Source organism: Triturus cristatus, chromosome 7 (assembly GCF_964204655.1).
Source record: "Triturus cristatus chromosome 7, aTriCri1.1, whole genome shotgun sequence".
Taxonomy (NCBI): Eukaryota; Metazoa; Chordata; class Amphibia; order Caudata; family Salamandridae; genus Triturus; species Triturus cristatus.
Window position 1 is genome coordinate 796,362,979 of NC_140590.1, and position 23,949 is coordinate 796,386,927.

At 44.7% G+C, this 23,949-nt stretch overlaps 1 protein-coding gene across 4 annotated transcripts in view; it reads left to right on the plus strand.

Annotated features, from left to right (window-relative positions):
- Positions 1-23,949, plus strand: part of LOC146810599 (LON peptidase N-terminal domain and RING finger protein 1-like) — a 151,309-nt gene continuing 127,360 nt past the window's right edge. For 2 of the 4 annotated variants that reach the window (XM_085617649.1, XM_085617650.1), the window contains exons 1-2: positions 1-1,370; positions 21,239-21,357. In XM_085617649.1, the coding sequence (XP_085473775.1) occupies positions 1,067-1,370; positions 21,239-21,357 (423 nt within the window). In that variant the 5' untranslated portion in view covers positions 1-1,066. The remainder of the gene's footprint in view (positions 1,371-21,238; positions 21,358-23,949) is intronic. The other 2 variants (XM_085617652.1, XM_085617651.1) reach the window with 2 other exon arrangements.

Below are 23,949 nucleotides of genomic sequence, written 5' to 3' on the forward strand. Positions count from 1 at the left end.
ACATGGGTGCAGTTTATGTAATGGAGCATGCAAGGCACACCGAGGAGGGGTGCAGAGGAGCACCTGTGTCTGGGCTTTACAGGGGGTAGAGAGCAGTGGGTGCTGGACACTGATGTGTGAGTGAAATCCGTACAACGGCTGGAACAGGAAGCTCTCCCTGGAGCTTAACTCTCGAGTCTTCCTGCTGGCAGCGGGTCCGAGAGGCAATCTAGGCTCCAGCCTCATTCCTCGAAAGCCAACCGGAGCCCCTCTGTAGACCTTCTTGGTGGGCACGGGGGTCTGTGCCGAGGTAGGAGGGGCGGTGGAAGGATTTCTGACGGAGGCAGAGGAGGGCCTGGGATTGGAGGGAATACGCTGGTGAGGGAATCCCTAACCGGCCACATCAGGCTTGCCTGAGTCTCCGGATCCGGGGTCCCCTGCTCCATCGCCCCTGTCCCACGCCAGACGCCCCACCTTTACCCCGGTGGCGGCTGATCTGTAAATATCCCCTCACCCCTCCCTACCTTTCGCTCACGAAGCAACAACATGAATGATGCCACCTTCTTAGGGTATTCCCCTTGTTAGACCCTGGGGTCTCTAATTCGTCCTTCCAGGTGAGCGCCTAGAGGAGACCGGGTATCCAGCTTGGACCATCTTCGCTGTCACTGGTGTCTAAGGCCGCGTTGAAAGGGCCTGGGGCAGGCACGGCAGATGCCCACAGCGGCCCCTTTGTTCTCTCCTGGACGCATTAGGAGGGAGGGATAACTCGAGTCTGTAAAAAACTGCAAGTGAAGTTGGCGGTAGGATGCATGATTGAGTTAGTGAGTGGAAACAAAGTCGTGGATAGCGCGCCTACAGACTGGGCTTCCTTTTCTAGAGTTTAGTGACCGGACCCAGCCCTCGGAGGGACACGTTGACACAGTAGTAGAGCCCCCTGATGTCACTGGGCAGCGGTGCCTCCCTAGGACAGCTGTGCTCTTCGTTAGGTGACACAGTGCCCTGTGCCTCGACTGACAGCGAGCTCCGATGCCACTGAGGCGGCTCTGACCCTTGTGACGTTCCTCGCGTTGCCAGGGCACGTCCTGCCATGGACCTCCTCCGTTGCCCCTCATGCCGGGGCGTCCTCTGGGACCCAGTGACGCTGTCTTGCGGACACTCCTTCTGCAAAATGTGCCTGGGGCGCTCCGAGGGGCTCTCTCGCTGCCCGTGCTGCCGGGAACGGTTGCGCCATCGGGGCAGCGTGAGGTGCAATGTGTTACTGGGCGGCCTGCTCGACAAGTGCCTAGATGCCGGCTTCAAGGTAGCGCGGCTGAAGGCCGACCTGCGCGAGCTGCTTAAGACCCGGGACTACACAGAGGCGCTGAGAGCTGCACAGAGAGCCGTGGAGATGGGTAAGGCAGCGGACAAGTGTAAAATGCGCGTTACCCCTTAATAAAGAAAAGGAGAAGCGCTATAAGGTGACTGCGCTATTATTGTTTGATTCGTATGTTACTAGTCATTAATTCATGGGAATAATTAAACATGCATACATTCAGGTAAAATGCATGGATACATTGGGTCTGCCTTCAACCTTCTTTTACACTCTCACTGTTGGTGCATGCCTTATTTGATCAATACTTTATCATATGCACTAATGTTCACTCCATTAATGAAGTATACCATTTATTCATTAATTGGCTTATGCGCCTATCTTCTGTAAGCATGATGTCTCCTGGAACTGTAGAACATCTACCGTCCAAGTTATGTACACCGTATACGTCCACTTCATGCTCGTTTTTAGGTCTAGGCTTAGCCCGGTCTGGTTGCGTAAAGATTTCTTGTAGGCATTCTGAAAGCTTCACTGGGAATACATTCCGCACATTGCTTGGCATTGGCTTTGTGGTTTTTAACTCGACTTTTCAGGTTTTCTGTTTGCTGGCTTTATTTGTTTGTCTGTCCAGTCTGTTTTCCTCCCTCCACTAGAGCAATGCTTGTTCACCATCACTTCTTGTATTCTTCCACCAATCCTCGCTTTCTGTAAACATGCTTTTTAATTTTGTTAGCTTGTCAAATTTGCTGTGCTTTCAATAACCAGGGTCAAAAAAGTCAGGCTCTGTCTTCAGAGGGAGATTTGTGTTTACATTTCTTTCTCTGACTTCAAAGAGAGAGGATTTATGTGACAATCTTGCTAGCTATTGGGGAAAATAAGTTAAATATCTGTGAATGCCAAGCGCTGCTGGAGTACAGGGAGGTATAGCAAGTGATGTGTTCTCACTTGCTTTTTATTTTTATTACTGTATTGGATTTTTCCTAGAGCAGTGCATGCCTTTTAATGGTACATCAGGCCGCTCCCTAATTACGAACTGTAGTTTTTAGCAGATTCCTGAGCATGAGCAATTTCTGAGTACGACATAGATCGCCTAGGACTATGGTCCCCTGACAGGCATACAGTGTATGTGATGGAGCGGGGCATGCTGGGATGGCAGAGCCCATTAGGCCTAGGACGTCTCCAAAACATGGATTGGCAATGTGGGAATTACGTAAGGTCTGCTCCTTGAGTTACATCGCCTTGTGTAGGCGACAATAGCAGAGTACTAAGGCGCGCACACTCTGGCTTGGCTCTGCACCCATCATCCTTGAGACCAACTGGTTAATGGTGCTGGATAACACAATTAAGATAGTGTATCTTTCACCAGACCTTATGCTGTATATTAATTGAATGAACAATTCTTTTAATTTTTGGTGAATATCTAAATGTTCTTAAATTGGTGAAAGAATGCCTGTTTCTGTAGGAGAGTAGGATCTGCTTCTTATGGTTACCCCCACTTTTTGCTGATGTATCACTGTTTTTGACTTGGTCTGACTGGGATCCTGCTATTCAGGACCCCAGTCTCTGCTTTCTCCTGTAAATTGATTGCATGTACTGTAGGTACACTCCAGATTGGGTTTTCTGGTACCCTTATCAGTCCCTAATATATGGTACACTATGTACTCAGGGCATGGGTACCCCAGAGGCCTCCCAGGGGCTGAAGCATGTATTGTGCCACCCCTGAGAGGCCATTCAAACTGACACCACAGGTCTGCTACTGCAGCCTGTGTAAGGAGGTGCATGCACCCCTTACTTAGATATTAGCTCCCTATATCTATTCTAAATCTCTACACACATAAACCTATCAGTCACCTCTATGGCAGGCCTTAACAATCCTGAAGGCAGGGTGCTGGGTTTTGTCTGAGAGTGTGCCTCTGCATGAGTAGAGCCCCTCTACAACTTTCGGAACAATTCTCCGGTGTTGTCTGTGATGCAGCCAACGATATATACTTAAGTGCATTATAACCTCGCGGCCAATGCTAACTTTAATACGGCTGCTTAGAAACATGTCATGTTTGGTGTCAAACACCTTGGAATCCTACCTCCCCGCCAGTATAATTCCACCCTCCTAGAGGGAACTATGTGGATCACCCGTCTACCCGGTACCGGCTTTCTCGACCTGGGCATCACAAAATGGATGCTGCCAGCCACAGACACAAGTCTGCCCTCCTGCTGCTGAAACTGTACAAAGGACATGGGTGTAGCCACCCCTCTGTCCTGCCCCTCCGCTAGGAGGGTCCCTGGAGTCAGTCCAACCCCTTCCCTGGGTATAAAGTGGGATACCTGATTACAGGACTTTAGATTTTGCCTGGACTAAACTCTGCAACAGAAACCACATACTTCGACGGTCTAAACTTCGCTGGATGACAGAAGAATCTCCCTTGGAGTAAAGGAGTTACTCCCCTGCAGCAGCAGGCACCTTAGCGCATCTGATCGGTTTGCATCTCCCGAGCTCCTGATGACTCCGAAGATTTCTGCAACACAGGAGGTGGTTTTCCCGAGCGTTCCCGAGGTTGATCTGCTCTCTCAGCAATCCTGAGACCAGCATCCCTCGTGGGGACCGTGCAACCTGAACCCCTGAACACTGTGTACTTTTGCAGCAGCATATGCTTTTTGGCGATCCCTGAGGCTGTGCTTTAGACTACGTGCAGTCCCGACCCCGAGCAGCATTTCCACCTAAGATCTCCGGCCTCCACTCCACGAGTGCTCTCTGGGCTGGTGCTTTGTGAATCCGCTTGAGGTTCCCTCGCGATCCTTGGTCCGTTGGCCTGTGGGTCCTGGCGAGGGTCACTTTGATTTTCCCTGGGCTTCCCTGGTTGCTCTAGATGAGCCCTGACTCCCCATAGCTTGGAGAGTTTCCTGGACCTTACTGGTCCACACCGGAACCTGTTTCTTCTGCCTGTGTGGGTTGCCTTGGCCAAGGCTTGTTGGTGTTCAATCCAGACACTGACCCCTCAGCATTCGACATCCTTCGTGGGACGGCTCACCTCCGAACTTTGGTCGACGTCTCCTGGTCCCCGTGGCTGCAGAGTCAAGCATCCTATCTTCACACCTGAAGCACTCGACATTGGTGGGCATTCGTCTGTCGAGCCCCTGGTCACCCTGAAGTGACCCAGACTCTGTCCCTCTGCTTTCAGGTTCTTCTCACCTCGAATCCAAGCTTGGATTCCACCGGACACTTTTTTCATCTTCTCGGCAGCAGCACTTCTTCGCATCACGCCAGTGAAAACGACAAGGGTTTTCAACACCACTTGACCCCTATGATCCAGGCTCCTCTGGGATAGTTAACATGGGTACCTCGGTACTCACAAGGGTGCTGGCCTTAGAACCTTCTATGTTCCAAAGGCTTTGCTTGAAGTCCTCTCCGAAGTGTCCTTAAACTGTAATTTTCCAACCGCGACTCTCCCATAGTTATAAGGAGCACACTTCTGTGTTCCCACACTGCACCCGTCCTCCGTGGGCTCCCTGTGTCACTCCTTTGGGTGGTTCCTTAGGATCCCAGCGATTCTACGTGCTCTAGGCCCAGTGCCTATTGAAGTTGTTGTTATACCATTTTTTAATATATGGTTCGGTCTTCCCCTTGAGCCCGCTGTGTATTGTGCTATTTACTAAGGTTCTATTGATTAAGTATTGTGTGCTTTATGTTCTAATCTCGTATAGAGATTAGTAGGGAGTGTTTAGTAATAAATACATATTTTTTATAGAAAACTTATGTGGTTCTCCTTTCAGTTGATCACTCGGGAGGTTCTGTTCTGGTAAAACAAGCTGCTTTACATTCCTTTAAGACTTAGCCTGAAGGCTGCTCTCCATAGCTACCACTAGGATAGCTGTCTATAAAGGGTATCTTTGACCTAATCACTATAAGGGTCGCTTGAATTGGTGCAAGGTGCCCACTTTAATTAGCGGACAGCATATACCAGGCCAGCTTCTCACAGTTTCCAGTAGAACTGTAAATGTAATTATTTAGCGTGAAATCTGTGCAGCTTCTGTGCCTTATTAGGTCCGGCGTTAGTCAAAGCCTTTTTATTTTTATTTTACTAAAATCTGTCTGTGTTTGTGTGTGTGTATATATATATATATATATATATATATATATATATATATATATATATATATAGTAATTTTTCAGCTTGGCATAGAAGGCACTATGCTTGAAGAATTTGTTGTAAAAATGGCAAAATACTTTGTCACTTTCTAGCTTGGTGTGGATGGTACTGCTCTAATCCTATGCTTAAAAACTTTGCTAGAAAATCAGACATTTGAGATGAGAAGATTTAGATCGTCGCTGGTGTTGTAGGGTGCTCTGTATAGGAGTTGCTCTCCTCATAAACATGAGGACTACCCTGAGTTCCTTTCTTCCATTATTATTCTTTTGTCATTTATGTGGCATTCTAAGCCTGCAAGAGTATTATTTTGATTTTTGATATACAATATATAAATAACAAAAACAAAGGTCAAAGCTTAGTTAACTCCTTCGCCACGGCGCTAATTCCGCCGCGGCGCTGGGGGGGTGCGGGGTGAGCGGGGCGCCGCCATGCTCGTGACGGAACCACGCCGTCATGAGTCACGGGCGAGCTGTGCTCATGACGGCGTGGTTCCGTCATGACTCCGCCCACTCGTTATTTCGCCCGCACAGGCGGGGAATCAGTGCCGCGTGGGCGCAGCGGCCACAGCATGATGGAACCACGCCGTCATGAGCACACGCCACCCGTGGCTCATGACGGCGTGGTTCCGTCATTCGCATGGAAAGGGTTATAGTTAGGAAAATTTTCCTTTTTTCTTTCTTAATAAACCAAACTTAATCTACATAAAGATTGGAAATTATGAACTTGTAGTAATACCTTCAATTTCTAATTTACGCACCACCTTCGAAGTAGTATAACTTGAGCACATACTTGGTGTTGTCAACTTGCTAACCACACAGTACATGAAATATAACTCATGTCTTCTCCATGTACAGTTTCTACGATTTCACGTTGCATCACTTATACTACGCTAAATCATAACACTCATCACATCTCCAGTTACATATTTTATTAGAACAGTGTGCGTGTTAACAGGGCGAGTTATAGTTCATGTACAGTGTATTTAGCTAGTTGACAACACTGTACGGAGGTTCTCAAGTTATACTAATTTGAAGACGGTGCATGAACTAGAAATCGAAAAGATAACTTTATAGTTTATAATTTTTGTGTAGTTTTAATTTGGTTTCTACAGAAAGAATAAATAACATGTTCCTAAATAGAACTAAACTGTAACCCTTGTTTTTTTTTATTTATTTTTTTAAATTGAATGTGTATGTTTTTTATTTTTAAAAATATTTTGTTGGGCACCAGAAAATACATCCATGATAGTTTTTGTTTTTATGCAGTGGCTTGGAGTTGCATAGAGTACAGTGGTGTACAGTAGAGTGGCGTAGAGTCAAATGGGGTAGAGTGAAGTACGGTACAGTAGAGTGTCTTAGAGTGGAGTAGCGTAGAATGTAGTAGCATACAGTGGAGGAGTGTAGTAGCATACAGTGGAGGAGTGTACAATAGAGTAGTTTACACTGGAGTGACATGTAGTGGCCTAGCGTAGTGCAGAGTGGAGGAGCGTACAGTGGCATACAGTCGAATAGCATGTAGTGGCGTAGAGTAGTGGTGTAGATTGGTGTAGAGTGATGTACAGTGGAATAACGTACAGTGAAGGGCTGTAGAGTAGACTAGCATAGTGTAGTGGCGTATAGTGTAGTTGTGTATATAGTGTCGTGGTGTACAGAGGAGTGGCATAGAGTATACAGTAGAGTGACGTACAGTGGAATAGCATACAGTGAAGTGTTGTCCCGTACAGTAGAATAGCATACAGAGTAGTGCCATAGAGTGGAGAGGAGAGGGCTACAGTGTAATAGCATACAGTGGAGTAGCGTACAGTGGAGGAGAGTACAGTGGAATAGCTTAGCTGTAGCGGCTTTGAGTAGAGTGGTGTACAGTAAAGTGACATAGTGGAGTAGTGTCCAAATGTGTTGTAGAGTGGAGTCGTGTGGAGTGGTGAAGTGTAGTGCTGTAGAGTGAAGGGGACTAGTGTGTTATAGTGTACAGCAGAGCAGCATAGAATGGAGGGACGTACCGTGGAGTGGCATAGAGTGGACTACAGTGGAATAGCCTACTGTAAAGTGGCGTACAGGGGAGTGGGGTAGAATGTAGTAGCATACAGTGGATTAGAACACTGGAACGTTGGAAGCTCCATTGAAAACAATGGAGTGCCCCGGGCTTATAATGGCTGGTATAAGCCCGGAGCTCCAACATTCCAATGTTTCTTTGTTCACAGCTCCGGCTGTGAACAAAGGCTTCAGGGAGCCTGAGCAGATTTCAATCCCCTCGCGCTCCCTGAAGGCTTTGTTTTGTTAGAACATTCTGCCCTCTAGTGGCAGAATGTTCTAATAGCCTTATAGCCCTTCCTAACAGGGCTATACCGGCTTTTAAAGTCCCTCTGCTTTGTTAAAGTCCCTCGCCTTCGGCTCGGGCCTTTAACGGTGCAGCGGGCCTTTAATAGCCGGTATAGCCCGCTACGACGGGCTATAATAGTGTACAATAGAGTACACTGAAATAGCGTAGACTGGAGTGGCGTAGACTGGAATAGCATACAGTAGAGTGGCATACAGTGGAGTTGTATCCAGTGGAGTGGCGTACAGGGGATGGGTTGTGGAGACTCATACAATGGCATAGCGTACAGTGGAGTTGCATAGAGTTGAGTGGCATACAGTGGGATAGGGTACAGTGGACTGGTGTACGGTGGAAAAGCATACAGTAGAATGGAGTGAGGTACAGTGGAGTGGCGTAGATTGGATTAAGGTACAGTGGCATGGTGTAGAATAGAGTAAGGTACAATGTAGTAGCATACAGTGGAGTGGTGTAAAGTGGCGTGCAGTGCAATGGTGTACAGTTACATAGCGTGGAGTAGTGTACAGTGAATACCCTCCTTCAAAATGTATGTTTTTAGGACAGCCACACTATAGACAACCAGAGCACTACACCCAGACAGGACATTGGAGGTATTGAAAACACTGCATGAAGAGGGCAGAAGGAAGATGCCACATGTATCCTGAATCCTACAGAAGTGTTTCGTACAAAAGAGAAGGCGAGGCACTAGAGCTGTATGTCAATATTTGCCAGCCGAGGCACATTCTCAGTTTTTTTTTTGTCCTGCAATTCCTACGAGTTCTCTTACGTGCGTCTTCCAGGTTTGCAATCATTCATGCCTAATTTCTGTGGCCAAGGTGGTAACTGGTCTGAATTGCTCAGAAGGGATTTACATTTGGCACCTACACAAAGAATATATCCATGTTCCCCCTAATTTGGAGCCCAGTAGCAGAGCACAGCGTAAGCAGTATCTGCATGCTGCATAGCGATGGATGTACATTAGTCCTAGCCACCTTTAAACTAAAAACCAAGAGTGAATCAGTCATGCATACAATTTAATGCTGCACCACTGTGAAAATTGACTACTAAGAAAGAATTGTGTACAAATATTTTACCAAACCAGGAAGGGAAGACTAGAGATGCACCTACCTGCCGGAGCATTACTTCAACGGAGCCTTACCGCCAGTGCAGCAAGACTCCGCAAAAGAGTGACGATTGAAGACCACCAGTAGTTGCCATGAAGGTCCCTGAGATAGGTAGAAGAGCTGTGAAATGGCTTTTGTGTGAAACTGCTTAAAACTACAGACCTTGCGTAAGAGAAGGGTCGCAACATTGAAGGAGCTAAAACGAAGCTACAGAGGAAATGCATTTAGATAGCGCTCATCTAACTTGGAGCAATAGTGCTGTGCAGGCTCAGAGTGTGATGGGGGACCCCGGCACAATATTCAGGGGGTTGATAATTTCATGATGTCTAAATGTAGCGTTCTTTGAAGATGCATTTCGAAGTTGTTTTCTGAATTGGAGTAGGTTGTAGTCCCATGTTGACAGGGATGTGGTTCCAGACCCTGGGGGATTAAACACGAAGTCTTGTATGCTCTCTCTTTTTTTGGAACCCTGGCTCGCTATGGGTCTGGTTTAGTCCACCATAAGTGGACACATTTTCAGCTGCATGAGCGGTTGTGCCAGTTCCAATGGTTGGGGTGATGTGACCACATTTCTTCAGATGTTAATTGAGACTGGCTAGAGGCAGTAAGACTTTTCGTGGGGGGCACTGTGTTCTAGGTACTAAAAGCTAAAAACACAGCTGCTACTCCAGACTCTAGACTGTTACCAGACCAGGGCGTTTCAAGGTGACGTTCCTCAGTTTAATGCTGGCGACCTGGTTCCACCTGGTGTTAAACACAAAACAGGTCACCAGCTGGGCGAGAGGCGCAATGTGATGCACTGTGAAGCCACAATTCTTTCTCTGCAAGAAAGCGTGGATCCATATGAATATGGTCTTCTGTCTTGATACGAACCAGCCCAAGCTTTGATGAAAAAACAAAAGTACTGTATCATTTTAAACAGCAGACTGTGCCCTCCAACCGTATGAAGATATTGTATCTGGAATGAAAACAACTTGAAAGGGACCTAGAGGCACCCGATCCTGAAGCTGCCATTATGCAGCAGTAGATGAAGAGCCATGGAGGAGAGAGGGAGACCCTTGGAGAGAAAGAAGACTTCAGTGGCCCCTGGGTCATGTGACGCACCACACGCAAGGCCCTGAAAGAGTGCCAGTGAAGACTTTCATAGTGTTATGTGGAGGCTGGCCTAAGTAACGAAAACAGGCTACTTGAGAAATGATCCTCCCTGGAACCTGTAGGTTTGGGAGGCATTGGGAAAACCTCTCCATTATCGAGAAGGTTCCCTGGGATTTTGTTGTAATTGCATTTATATAGCACTTACTACCCCTTATGAGGCATCAAAGCGCTTTTCGGTGAGCAGCACACTACTCCAGAACCCAAACAGGATTTAGTGGGGAATTTGTATAGGGAAATATGAAATTAATTTGAGCGGCTGACATGTGAGTCTGTTAGTTGGATTGAAGAGGATAATGGAGGGATAGAAGAGGATTTTCTGGAGATAATAGAAGTAGGAGGAGGTTTTGGATGAGTAAAAGGGAGATGTGGGGGGGAAGAGCCTTGGGGAAGGGTTTAGAAAGGCTTGTTTGGGAGATCGAATAGGAAAAGAGGTTTGAGATGATGCTAGGAGGGGTAGAGGAGGGAAGAGTCTAAAAAGGAGGATTATTCTCGGTATTATAGTAGAATGGGGTTTGGGATGAGTCTGGGTGGAGGTAGAGGATATATTGAGAGAGGTATAGGGTGAGACAGGGTAATGCATTGGAGATGCTAAATTAGAAGAAAAGTAATAAACCTAAAGATACATAAGTACTTGGAAGATGTATATCTATAAGGAAGGTATTATATGTAGATTTAAGTTATATTTAATAAACTCACTTTCAAGTGGTGCTATAATTAAATTAATTTATGTGTTTTTATAATTTTTATTATATATATTTTTGTAATTCAATAATGTAACAATTAAAGATAATTATTTATGATATAAATGTACTTATTTTTACAGTGACCTACATACATGTTAAACATAGAATAATATAACATAAGTAATATGTACATTTGTTAACCAAAACTAATGAATATATATTTATAAACCTAATTATTATACACATTTAAACAAAGAATACACATATGTAGGTACACACACATAGTTCAAATAAATGCTTATACACAAAGGGATAGGTTGTATATTTATGTGCGAGTATGGTGGTTATGTGGGAAAGAGCCTACTCTCGAGTAGTCTTCCGAAGATAAGGTAGTTATCCATGGATGTTATGTTTGGGGGTAAAGAGTTCCATAGTTTGCCATCTTTAACAGAGAAGGATATACCACCTATGATTTTTTTTCCTTGTGTGGCCGGATTTTGAGACGAGGTGCCAATCTAGAGCAGAGGTTCCTTTTGAATGTATTTAGTGATTTTATTTCTGATGATGAGTGGTCCTGTTCCATGTATTGCTTTGTGGGTGATACAAAGCAGTGTGAATGTGGGTCTTCTGGCAACCGGTAACCAATATCGGGCCTTCAAGATAGGGAAGTTGTGGGCTTGTGGCTTTTTATGTAAGAGTAGTCTTCCAGCAGAGTTCTGAATCTGTTGTAGTCTTTTCATAGTTGTTTAAGATGATCCGTGGTAGATGCTATTGACTTAATCGGGTTAAGACGGAACAAGAGAGATAATGGCCTGGACCTTGTGTGGAAATCCCAGGTGGGGGGGAAGATGCGTTGTAGAGTTTTTATAGTAATGAAGCTGGATCTTGCTAGATTGTCCACTTGGGTATTCATTGATTGTTTGGAGTTCATGATAATTTTTAAGTTTCTTACTTCCTTAGATACTTTAGAAGGTGTTACCAGATCGTCCGATTTATGAGACAAAATAATACGAAGAACATGGATTTCTTTCTCACAGAGTTTTTCCCATCAAAGAATACTCAAAGCCCAGAAGATGACAATGTGAACGAGATGAACAAAAATGTGGAGTCTTCAGTAGTAAACCAGTGGGTAAAATGAATCGTAGGTTTAAACAACCACTATTAAGACCTATCATTCCATGAATCTACGGCATGGGTAGATCAGCCAATGACATTTCTTTGATCTTACCTCGATCGAACAAATTGTAGCCAAAGTTGAGCATGAATCGCCAATTGCATTACATCTTCATTTGAAATATCTGCTTCAAAGGAAACTTGTACTGTCCAGTCCAGTCTTAGGATCTCGATACTGACAATCCCGAAAAATACAATGCTTTTTGATACATGGCAAAGACGTCAATGCTTTTCCCCCTTAAAATAGCAAAATCTTGTCATTTATCATTAAGTGACTAGACCACAGCAACAGACAGCTCTTTCTGTGATTTCGTACCAGTCTTGGGAGTCCTGGCAGCACCCCACTGGCTTGATTACACCCAGATCAACAATGTCTCGAAACAGCGCTACTAGTAACGCCCTAAGTTCTGAGCCCTTCCCATAGCGACTTTTAGAGAATCAAGTCAATTGTATCTGGTGGTGCACTGTCCCCAGTGCACCATCGCAAAGTCTTCCACTTCTACCATAATTCTAATACCTATACTTATTCCATAGCACAGTGGTTCCTAACTGGTGGTCCGGAGACCCTTTTGGAAGAGGGGCGGGCGTTCTGCAAAGCCTACTCAAGTGGTCTGCGACTGCTATATTAACAGATTAATTAAGTGTATATACATAAAGAAGCAAAATATGAGAGAGACCTTTTTAAAACGTTCTGTAAATGTGAAGATATGTGAAATTGGAGGCTAAAAATTAAGTTAATATTCTCATTGATTTGTGATAGCAAAGCAAATGGATCAAACCGAATGTTGTAGTAAATGAGTGCTCCCAATTGGATTTAGAAAAGATCCAACCTTCCCATTAAATGTATTTTTTTTTTATATCTGTGCATTAAATAAAATATCCAATCATTTTTGTATTTGTTTACTGAATGCTTGTTTCTGTATATTTTGTGTATTAGTTTGCGATTTAAATAATCAAAAATGCTTAGGCTGGGGTCCCCGGGTTCCAGTAATGGCTCAGCGGGCAACCCCGAATTCCAAAAAAGAGTCAGTAGAGGTCCCTGTGTTGAAGTAGTGATTCAGAGTGGGGCCCACAGAAGACCGAAAAGGTTAAGAACCACTGCCATAGTGTGCTTAATGATCTGTGGGGAATTTGGACCAGCGGTATGAGCAAACCGCTCTGAGCAAACCAGTTTTCTTGGAGATCCTCAATGAGCCCTCGGTCATTTGGGGTCTGTTTACCAAAGTAACAGCCCTACATGGATGGGAGCGTTGCCAAATGACCATGTTCACTCGAAGGTCAACCTTCAATCCTAGTTTCAGAAAAAGGCCCCCTTGGCCCAATCGCAGCTGGGAATACTGACGTAACCAGTGCAAGTAACCGTTGCAGTTGTCCCGGTTCTGCATTCCGGGTAGAAGGAAGCTACCTGCATTCCTAACGTTTCCATTTCAAAATGGATGTATTTATTTTCTTTTTGCATGGATGGTTTAGTGTCTGTAGCGCATCATTTCTTAACGGTCTGGATTAGAGATGGCTTTAGCTCCACTCCAGCGTTGTGTATCAAAAATGCATTGAATATATATTACACAGAGAAGGACTTTGAGCTAGCGTCCTGCAGCCACTGGCTTGTTGGAGTTTGTCACAGTGTTGTTCAGTCCACAGGTCCGCATACATAGTGAGCAATAGGTCCGCCATCTTCAACTTTTGGCTTTGCCTTCATTGTCCGTCACAATTTTCCTCGTTACATCTGTGTATGGTTCAGAAGGATCAAGACAAGCAATGTGGCGGACAAGAGTTTCTCTGTCACCACTACCATTTTGCTTCCCATCGATCCAGGGAACACAGTTGTACCTTGTACTGGCAGATGGAGAACTCCCAGCTCATCAACGAGCTGTCGTGTCCTTGCCTGGAACTAATCTGGTCGTGTGGAAGCAGCTTAGGGAACACGCTGGTCGAGTGCTCATTTAATTATTGCCATATCCATGATCACAAATCTGGTCAGATTTATTGAAGCAATATGCTTGTATAACCACTCGGACACAGGGGCTTAGCTTGGCCAGTAAGATTGCGGGGGTGTGAGCTTCAGATTTCCCAACAGTTGCGCTGGCATATCATCGAAAATATATTATCTGAGAAACCGGACATGAGTGGGGCTTAAGGAGCAGTGGAAAGGGAGAGCAGTTTGGATTGTTAGCGATATTTAAAATAACATATTTTCTAAAATAACCAAAAGAATGTAAGGAACTTCAGAACTGAGTGTGTGTGTTAGTTTGTGTGTACATGTAAGAACTCTAGGTTTGATGCTGTGCTGCTGAAAGGACTGCCACTCCCCTAAACTGCTGCTTTGCTAGACTCCTCGTTTGCTGTGCTGCCGTGATGCCTGCTGTTTTTCTGCCCGGGTGAGAAGGACTGGACCTGCATCACTTGAACCCAGAATATCTTCAAGGGTTAGCTGCCTCAGCCTCATGGAGACTTCCAACCACTCTGGATCTGCATCTGGACTCTGCCATCTGTGAGTCTGCCTTGCCAAGTGGTCCCACCCCAGTCCCGGACCCTTGGAAGGGTGCCCTAAGGTGTTTGCCCTAGTAGAACCGCTGCATTGGCGCCACTGCATGGATCAAAACTGCGTAGATTGGCACCTACGCATCACTGCTGCGTCATGGATCGGCACTGACGCATCGCCTTTGGAAAATCCACAGCTTGATGCTCTTCCCGGTGCAAGGTCCTCACATCCCGATCGATGCCAGCTTCGACGATGATGCCAAAACTCCGGATCGCAGCTTTCCCGTTCATCAAATCCGACGCACTGCCTTGGCTTCACAACGCATCCTCGACACTGGCCTTTCCTTCTCAAGCCCCGTTGACAGGATCCTCGACTCATCAGGATCTCGCACTGCAGCCTCGTCGCAGCTTGGAGCCGGCGCGTCGCCTCTGCTGCGCAAGACATCCTCGACCGAACCCATGCAATACTCCACAAACTCTAAATAAGGTACTTTTGTTCAGCGGGCCTAACTTGGGCCCTGTATCGGGCCCACGCTCCATCGCAGTTGGTCTGAACTTTTGACTTTGTCCTGGTCCGGCCCAGCCAGATTTCCCATTTTAGAGCTTTACGCTTCTTAGCGCTATTTGTACTTACACCCTTTGAAAATGAATATCTCCAGTTCTACGTAGTTCGTGTGTGTGTTCGTGTGTGTGTGTATGTGTGTGTGTGTGTGTGTGTGTGTGATCGTGTTCATACCGTCGCCAACCAACATCCCAATTTCTAATATTGACTGTTTTTCTTCCCTTTTCCCACAGCACACCTTAAAACATTTTTATAGTTTTCTTCATGATCTTGTTCTTTCGCATGCCTTTCTCTAGGAGCCGCTCCTTGCATTCTATACATGCCTGTGGTCATGGCTTCCATTTTGCATGCCCTCTGCTAATCATTCTCTTCCCTTGCACTTCCTTTAAACAACTACTGTCTGACTTCTCGCGTGTATCCTCCTCATTGTGAGTCCCAGGAGATTCCGCTGTGATAGTTTCAAACTGCCTTTATTTTTTGACCTTTTGATTCTAAGCATTATATTTCTTAGATCATTACCGTTCTAAGAAACTATATCTTTAGCCTTAAAGCCACATACATGGCCGTTAGACCCTGCATTTTTTGCATGTTGCATTTCTGTTTAGTAGTGTCTGCATTTGTACCATGTCACGATGGTAAACCATCCCCTTTTGTACCTGGGCTACCTCACACCTGGTGCATTGGCCGCTTAACTATTACTTTTACAAATCACATTAGATTCATCTCTAATGTACCATGCATGGATGTCATGTACATATGCTTAGATATTCTGCCAGGGTTGCTCCTGATGCTGGCAGAGTTTGGGATCTTCATGGCACCTTGGGCTGTATTTGACATTCACACATGCACTGGGTGTTTGCCTTGAAGAAGAAGCTCCTTGCCCCATTTGGCGTAGAATGGTTCCTTCTTAAGTAGCTTCTTCTGACCATCCTGATAGGGTTGAAACGTTGATGCCTTTTTTGCAAGCAGATTGCACTATACACCTGAATACCTGTACCTATGTAACTGCCATTGCGTGACATCATTTAGGGCTCTTTTATGTATAGCAGCGGTTCTCGACCTGTTCGTCTGAGGACCAATGTGGGTCAGCGAAGCCTGCTCAAAGGGTCTGTGAATGTTTTACAAAATTAAAATTGATAAGTTAAATTAATAAAGTATCTACAATTAGAGACATGCAATTGAAAATTATTTCTATATTTGACTGTGAATTAAACAAAATATTTCCATCTTTGAGCTTTTGTTTGATGTATACTCGTTTCTATATTTGTGTATTGTTTTGAGGTTCAAGTCACAGAAATTGCTGAGGCTGTGGGACCCCGGATTCCAATTATAGCTCAGTGGGGGTCCCCAGAGTCCGGATTCTGTGGGGGGTGCACAGAAGTCAAAACCCTTATCTTGGGCTGGTCAGTGCATCTTTTTTGTCACAACTCCTCCATCTTAAAACATTGACCAATAAACTAGGCTTTTCTAAATGCATAGATTTCCCGAGCCTCCATGTACTTCATTAAATGATGTACATAGTGATGTTATCCAACATCTGCATTGCAAAAATATGCTTCGAAGAACCAACGAGATTGTGCTATTTCTTGAAATATGCCCATTCATTCAAATAGTAAACCAAGGACACTGATTTCCAGTTATACGCTCATTTGCTAATTTATCACTGCTAACCAATGTTTCATTTGAACCGGTGGTTTCCGGAGCTCAACACCGCCATTTGATTGTCAATACTGGTACTTATTCCAGGCTTTCACAATGCGGCGCTGTTTATCTAATTTACAAATGAGCACGACTACAGTTTATTGCAAAAATTGACTTACTAGCCGCCCAAGCCTTTCTTACAGATTTGGGGGCCTGGGAAAGTCTGAATTGGTGCACGTGTAGGAGTGTGATAGTAATTACTTGTGTTTGTGGTGTCATTGGCAGCGGCAATGTGTGGTACAAACTTCAGTGGCCTTCCTGACGGGGGCACTGTTACTTATTATTTTTTTCAAATTAAGAACTGCTTCTATCCATCCATGCACTTGCTCACCCAGTTATTTGTCCAGGTACTGTCACTATTTCAGCCATGCATGCCCTCACCTATCCATCTATACTTTGATTTATCCAATGTAGGAATCGCTCGCTCATGCATTCCATTCAAGAAGTCATTCACCTATTAATTCGTCTCTCCATTCCATACACTCACTTATCATTCTTCGTCCACACTGTGGCTTGTTGAAGCTAGGGATTTTTTAAGCTCTCGACGGTACTGTTACAGCCCCTTCCTCTGATTGACATTCTGTGCTGTTTTGACCTATCCTTTTGCATGTGTGGGGTGAAGGGTCTGTGGCTAAGTCCTATTTTCACCAGAGCTCGTAGCTGATCGCAAAGCTCAGCAAGTGAAGACTCAATCTAACATGCAGCCATTCGCACACATGCACTTAAAATAGCCCAGACCTATTGGCTTTACTGGTACGTGTTTTCTTTGCATCTTGGCGCTCGTGCTTTTATTGCGTTTAGCTATTCTAAGTCGAGGTCAAGAATTGCAGACAAACAATCCCGGCTGAGCCCTCACTCCTGACGTGCTTTTATTTCATTAGCAACATGGATGGGTGCAAGGATTGTATAGTATTTAAGTTTGTGGCGCACTTGCACACGCATAGTCCTTAACCCTGCAGTACTGTGCCGCCTGTGCACTTCGTTTGATGACCCTGCATTCAATGTCCTGGCCTTGATCGAAAGCTCTACCTTAGATCTCGTTTGTGTTGTTTGCTGGTGGTTCTTTGCCTTTTTTGGATGCATTGGGATTTCAATTGAAGACTTCTATGAAGACGCCCTTAGTAGAAATCCTAATTTGCCCTTTTGCGGAGAAGGTAATGGCTTAGATTAGAATACCCTTCTCCCCTCCCCTCCAGGGCTGCCTTTACATGCCCTGGTTGAGTTCTCACCGTGCAGGTGATGGGCTGCGCGTTCTCGTGTTTTCACAGAGATCCACAGCGTGGGTGGTGAGACTAGTTTGATGGAGTTACTCGGAAACCTCAGACCCGGCCTTTTTTTTTTTTTTTGTAGCTCAAGCCAGGAAGCATGGTATACATGAATGTCTGCGCCTGTCATTCTAAAGTTCGCGGGTTTGCCTTGTGATGGACAGCAATTGAAATTTTAAGATTGAAGCTGTTTCAGATGCAATATGATCCTGGGTCTGACCCATGAGACAGTTTGTTGTGAGTGGGAGGGAAGGAGAGATCTGCCATGTACGACTGTTGCAGGTGTGGCTGCGCCCCTGTTGGGGATGGGGGTTGCATCTGTTTCCGTCTTAGCACTTTATATTTGCATCTGTTTTCATTTCTTGAGGCAAGAGGTGTGCAGGGCCTGTGCTTCTTTCTGACCCGTGGCCCTACTAGGGAGTCTGACCGGTGTTTCTTTGTGAGGTCTTATTTGCCTCCTTGTCGGGGTTCTTACCTGTGGTCTCCTAGGGGGCGGAGGGTGGTAGAGGATTGGGTGAGAGGCAGTCTTCTGTGCTCCTCTCAGGAGTGTCATGTGCTCGTATGAGCTGAGACATTGAGACAGCTCGTCTCTGGTGGTCTCGACTATGCGGCTCACAAGGCGAGTGGGTGGAGCCTGACCAGTGCTCCGCTTGGGTGCAGGTGGTGGTCTGGTCACCTGTGCTACTCTGTGTTGTCGTGGGTGGAGGGGGTTAGGCTGTTCTCCTCCGGGAGGTGGGGTGGAGGCTTCTCTGGGGGCTGGGGGCCCTTCTTGGAATTGAGCGAATATATGGATTCTTGGAAACGACTGTAATGGCGGTGGTGCGTGTTTTCATGTGATTACAGATCATTGCATACTTGTTATACAAGGCCTGCCTGCCTCAGCCTGCTCCTGATTGGTGGCAGCAGGCTGCCCACAGCATTATATAACCAGGCTGCTTCTCTTTATCTTTCTGAGTCACGTATGAACCAGAGCTGCTATCTGTTTACTCGCCTCTATGTACTGTGACATAAATCCGTGTGTGTATGTATGTATAAACGTACTCCCATGGACCTCAGTTGCCATTTCAAGGCCAGTTCACCCGAGTTTGACTTTAATATCTGTATGGCACCAGCTTGCATTCATTAAGTTCCGTGATCCGTTGTCCTTTTGTACCTGGTCTGTGTTACACAGAACCTCATAACATATTGTGCGCCCCTTTAAAACTATATCACATTCATGGAATTTGCACTAGATGAGTTCTATATGTGGGTCTCACGCAAATTTCACGAATCTATCAATCTTGCATTCTCTAAATCGAGGTCGTTGGTGTTGTGTAGTTTAGACAAGAGGATCACAATCGTAGATTAAAATGAAGTGTCGACTACGGGTTCTTCAAACACTCCTCATCCGAGCCTGTGGAGTCCCCTGCACCATACAGGAAAAACCTTCCAGAAACGCCTTTATAGGCTGAAACACCTGTATAATGTAGTCAGTCAGTCCCTTGCAGCTATTCTGAAAATAGGTTTTCATGTATCTGCACAAAAGAATGAAAAAAATAAAGTGGTCTATGGGGACCCGCATGACTCAAGATTGTTGGAATCTGAAGATAACCCTGTGGGCGGGGGCCCTGCTCTCATCTACCCGCGCAGCCATACAAAACAGGCCTGGGGCGGAAAAGTTGTAGGGGCTAATTTACAAGTCCCTTGCGCCACCCTTACGTCACTTTTGCCATGTTAAAAATGACGCAAAAGTGGCGCAAGAGGCTTGTAAATAAGCATAGTATTTACCGCGCTATTTTAATACCTCTGCTTTACGTCACGCATGTATCTCACATTTAGATCATTTACATCGTCTCGGGGAGCTTTTGGAATCTGTGCAGCTGAGTGTTAATCTTTCACTAACCATCTACAGCTTGGAGGTTAGGAATCCTTCAAAATCATGTGACTCTATAAAAGATCCTATGATGAGCACCCCGCGCTATTAGTGCACGAGAAACTGAAGCATGTAACCAGGGGTCCAGTTCCAGCTAGAGCTGACATCATTCCCACTGCCATACAAATGCCAGCCTTTGCCAATTGTGGTCACATTTGCAATAGAAACATCTATGAACTCAGTAAACCGTGATACCCAGTGTCCACACTGTGCAGCCACCTCAGGCCAACATTCACCACCCTACTATAAAGGGGTTTAGAGGTTAGGATATCCTCACACACATATTTGGTCTTTCAAACCACACATGTATTTTTCTTTAATCTGGAATAGGCGTGGGTTAGCATGGATCTTTTTAATTTGTCTAGCGAGTCCTGATTACAGGTATCCCCGCCAGGCTCTTGTGCGGCTTCATTCACTTCAGAAAGAACCTAGTTCGGGTGACGCTTGGACATCAGGATCAGTACTCTGGTGTCCCGGTGTGTGCATCCTCTGAGACATCTCAAACCTTGCTGAGTGGGGCGGGGTGCCCTCTGCTTCCATACCTCAGAGCTCCTGATCCAGGGTGGTCTTCCATCCCCGAGCCTGGCATTTCTAGGTTGTGGCCTATTTGATTTAAAGACTCCTTGATATGTTCTTTTGCCTTTGTTGGCCGACGGAAGGTCGATGAAGGATCTTCGGTGGACAACGGGCATTGTTATACAGCTGGTGTCGATTCCAGTCCTATGTATTAAAAATAAAAAAATAAACATTGGTTGTTGGTGAATAAATGGTTGAATGAGGAACACCGCATGAGCATCAATGGAAGTGGCTGGACGGCACTGGGGAAAAGTGTAAGCACCAAGGAGGCCAGTGCAATGTCCCACGCATAAAACGATCTACGTTCACACCGTTGATTAAGTAATGATCCAAGCCTTCAATCCTTGTAATCCAACCTTTTTGCAAAGTGTTATTTTTCACACTGTAACTCACAGGAGAAGGGATCTGTAAGGCGATCCCTCCTCCACTCGAATGCTGGTACTTGTGTAACTGATTTTTAATGCACAGTTAATGTGTTTCATCTCTGCCTGCATTTGTTTAAGATATTCAACGTTTATTGGCGTTATGTGACATACAGGTGTATACAGAAAATCAAACAATGGCTTATTGCCAGAAGCCGGCCAGTGTTACAGACGCAGCTGTGGCAAGTGTTGACTGTGTACAGTTGATTACAGAAATTAGTATTCATACCCATCATAAGTCGGAAAGAATACAAATATCATCACCCAGTGTTTTGTTCTAAAAAAAAAAAAAAAACAGGGTCTGAGGTTTCCGAGAAAATACATCAAACTAGTCTCACCACCCCCCGCTGTGGATCTCTGTGAAAACACAACAGTAATCGAGTTTTGACCAGTTACTGTCTACTCGAAGTTCAATGACTCTTCTTTTTGTCCCCACAGCACCACAGGATATTTGTCTCAGGTTGACGCGTGCTGAGGTTTACACGTCGTTAACGCAGTATCCGCAGGCTTTGGAGGACTTGGACATGGTGTGCAGAATGGAACCAGACAACCCTGAGGTGATTAATCCGTATTTTAGAGGCACTTGTATCTGGCATGGAGTTTTGACAAATACCTGAGGTCGTGTGCAGCCCAGAGAGCAGCAACAACACACACATGTAAAAAAGTGCAGGGATTTTGTATAGCTCTAGGTATTCTGTCTATGCATCCCTGATATTTAGATCACACGACACAAGGCAGGACCAAGTTCTATGCACTGTGAAGAGGAGACCAACAGTATCGGGTCTGCTGATCTTAATGTTTGGGGTGTGCTTTGAAAACATCCAAGTCTTGCTACTATGTCTAAAGCTTCTGTGTTGGTCATTTGATCTGTGTGTGTGAGTCAGGGGTTCTATGCTCTTGTGTGTTGCACAGTAGGACCTCAGTTTGCTCCTTCTGGTGAAATAGAATTTGATGATGTGTGTCGAAGAGTATATTTTATCTTGAGTTTCTAATGGGACGATGGCATTTTAATGAATAATTGTGGTTTATAGGTCTTATAGCCCAGCATGTGTGGTAGGGGAGGGGATTGTGAGGTGGCTCTCGGTTTCTTACATAGCCACTTAGGTCCTATGTACAGCAGAAACCCTTTAACTATGTCTAATGTGTGTGTCTTCAAGAGTGTAGGCCCATAGAAGGATGTTTTGTTGGAAATATTTTGATGTTATTCTAGGTCTCGAATGTCTGGAAAGATAAAAATTGTGTGCATGATAAATTATGACAGCGGGGAGGTTGGTGTTGTGGTCTAGTGTGACCTGATAATTACCTAGTCTAGGCTGATAAAGAGGTGGTGGTCCTCAGAGTGGGGAGGATCTTCGTGAACTCATGTCACACATGTTCCATATACATTTCAACTTTGTTAGGATCATTTACAGCTGTGTTGTATGATGTCGTACACCAAGACCTTTGGAGCTCAAATGAATCCGGTCAGGGTATTGTGAGTGATAGTGGTCATGGGAGCTGATTGTGTGCACAAATGAAACTGCAAATGTTTGCATTGCAGAATGGCTTTGCCTGGAAGTTCTATACAAGGCATCCAAAGTCTGAAGGGATCTCAAATTAATAATGCACCCCTGTAGTTTGATCACGCACAAACTGGTTTTCTCAGTTGCCCATAGGTGTGGGCCATTTTGTTAAGTCCAGCCAACCTTGAGATTATGTATAACCTGTACCTAGACTCTACATGTGGTTTAATTGCAGTTGTCTGGGAGTTGGTGAACGCTTTGTTATTAGGATTTGTTGGATTTTCTGGTCACCTAGAGGCTTCTTGGTGCTTCCAATACATAAAAAAAGGATTAGGACTGCTAGCATGGTATGGTATAGCAAGGTTTTAAGACCTTCCAAAATTTGAGATGATTGGTTTATTACACAAGTTTATTACTCCGGTTTACTCAGGGCTATTTGTAGGTGTTTTGCCGTTCTTAGCGAGAATTGAAAAATGCTGCACCCCTCCCTTTTACTACCATCACTCTCTCCCCCTGTCATCCAGGCTAGAAGAATTAATGCATTAGATATACTGCCTAACTCGGCTAGTCCCCCTCCTCACTTATTTCTTTAAGTCTTGTGGGCTGCAGAGCACTACAATGAGAAACGAAATGAGACCAACAAGGTGCCTCGGCGGACTAATGCAAAAATAATTATTTGTCACTCCCTCACTAACATCATTTGATCTTGGTCAGACCTAGCCAGGCTCACTCTATAGCAGAGAATAAAAGAAAAATCCCAAAAGGCACATCAGCAGTTGAAAACAATATTCCAGTACACTTCAGTCATGATAGTGGTCATCGACTGCCATAACTGAAGCCAGCTTGGCCTTTGTAATTTACCTTACACAGTTACTCTAGCAATGTAGAATTTTTTTTTTTACTGTTACTTAGCTAATATAGTTACATCGTTTGTGTTGTCATACAGTTACATAGAGTATAATGAGTTGGAGTATAGTGGCATAGTTTTTATCAATATACAGTTAATTATATTGTACATAGACTGTATAGTTACACAGCAATGACCCGTAGTTACCGTAGCTACATCTAGTTACTAATACAATTCCGTAGGTGATGATATACAATTATGTGACATATAGCTAATTAGTATTGTTATACAGTTTCATATGTATTGCATTTCAGGTATTTTCTTAGCTGTGTGTATGCACTAGATCTTTGGTACTCTCTTATAGGTACAAAGCTAGTCTATTAAAATGGTATAATCACCAAGTTACCATTGACCACAAAGTAATTGGGCCAGTGTAGGTTCTTTCTATATTTAATATATTTACAAATATCATAGCTACAGAGTTATGTATGTTGCATAGTTACCATATTAATTATATATGTATACCTGCTATGTATTTTGTCATGTGTTTACTGGCGAGTTTCTAACCTGCTTTGTGTCGTTTTGCAGTTATTTCAGGAGGCTGAAAGTCAGTCACAGTAAATAGTTTCACTGAAAGAAAACGTTTTATAGAGTACATCTTTCTTGAAATAAAATCTGCGCATTTGCCCGTCAGTTGAGACATTAGAGAGTAGTAAAACCAGGAAAACGTGTACAATTACGCATACTTTGACGTCGAATTGTAGAAGGCGCTATAAACTTTTTCCCCCTTTTGCCGCCCC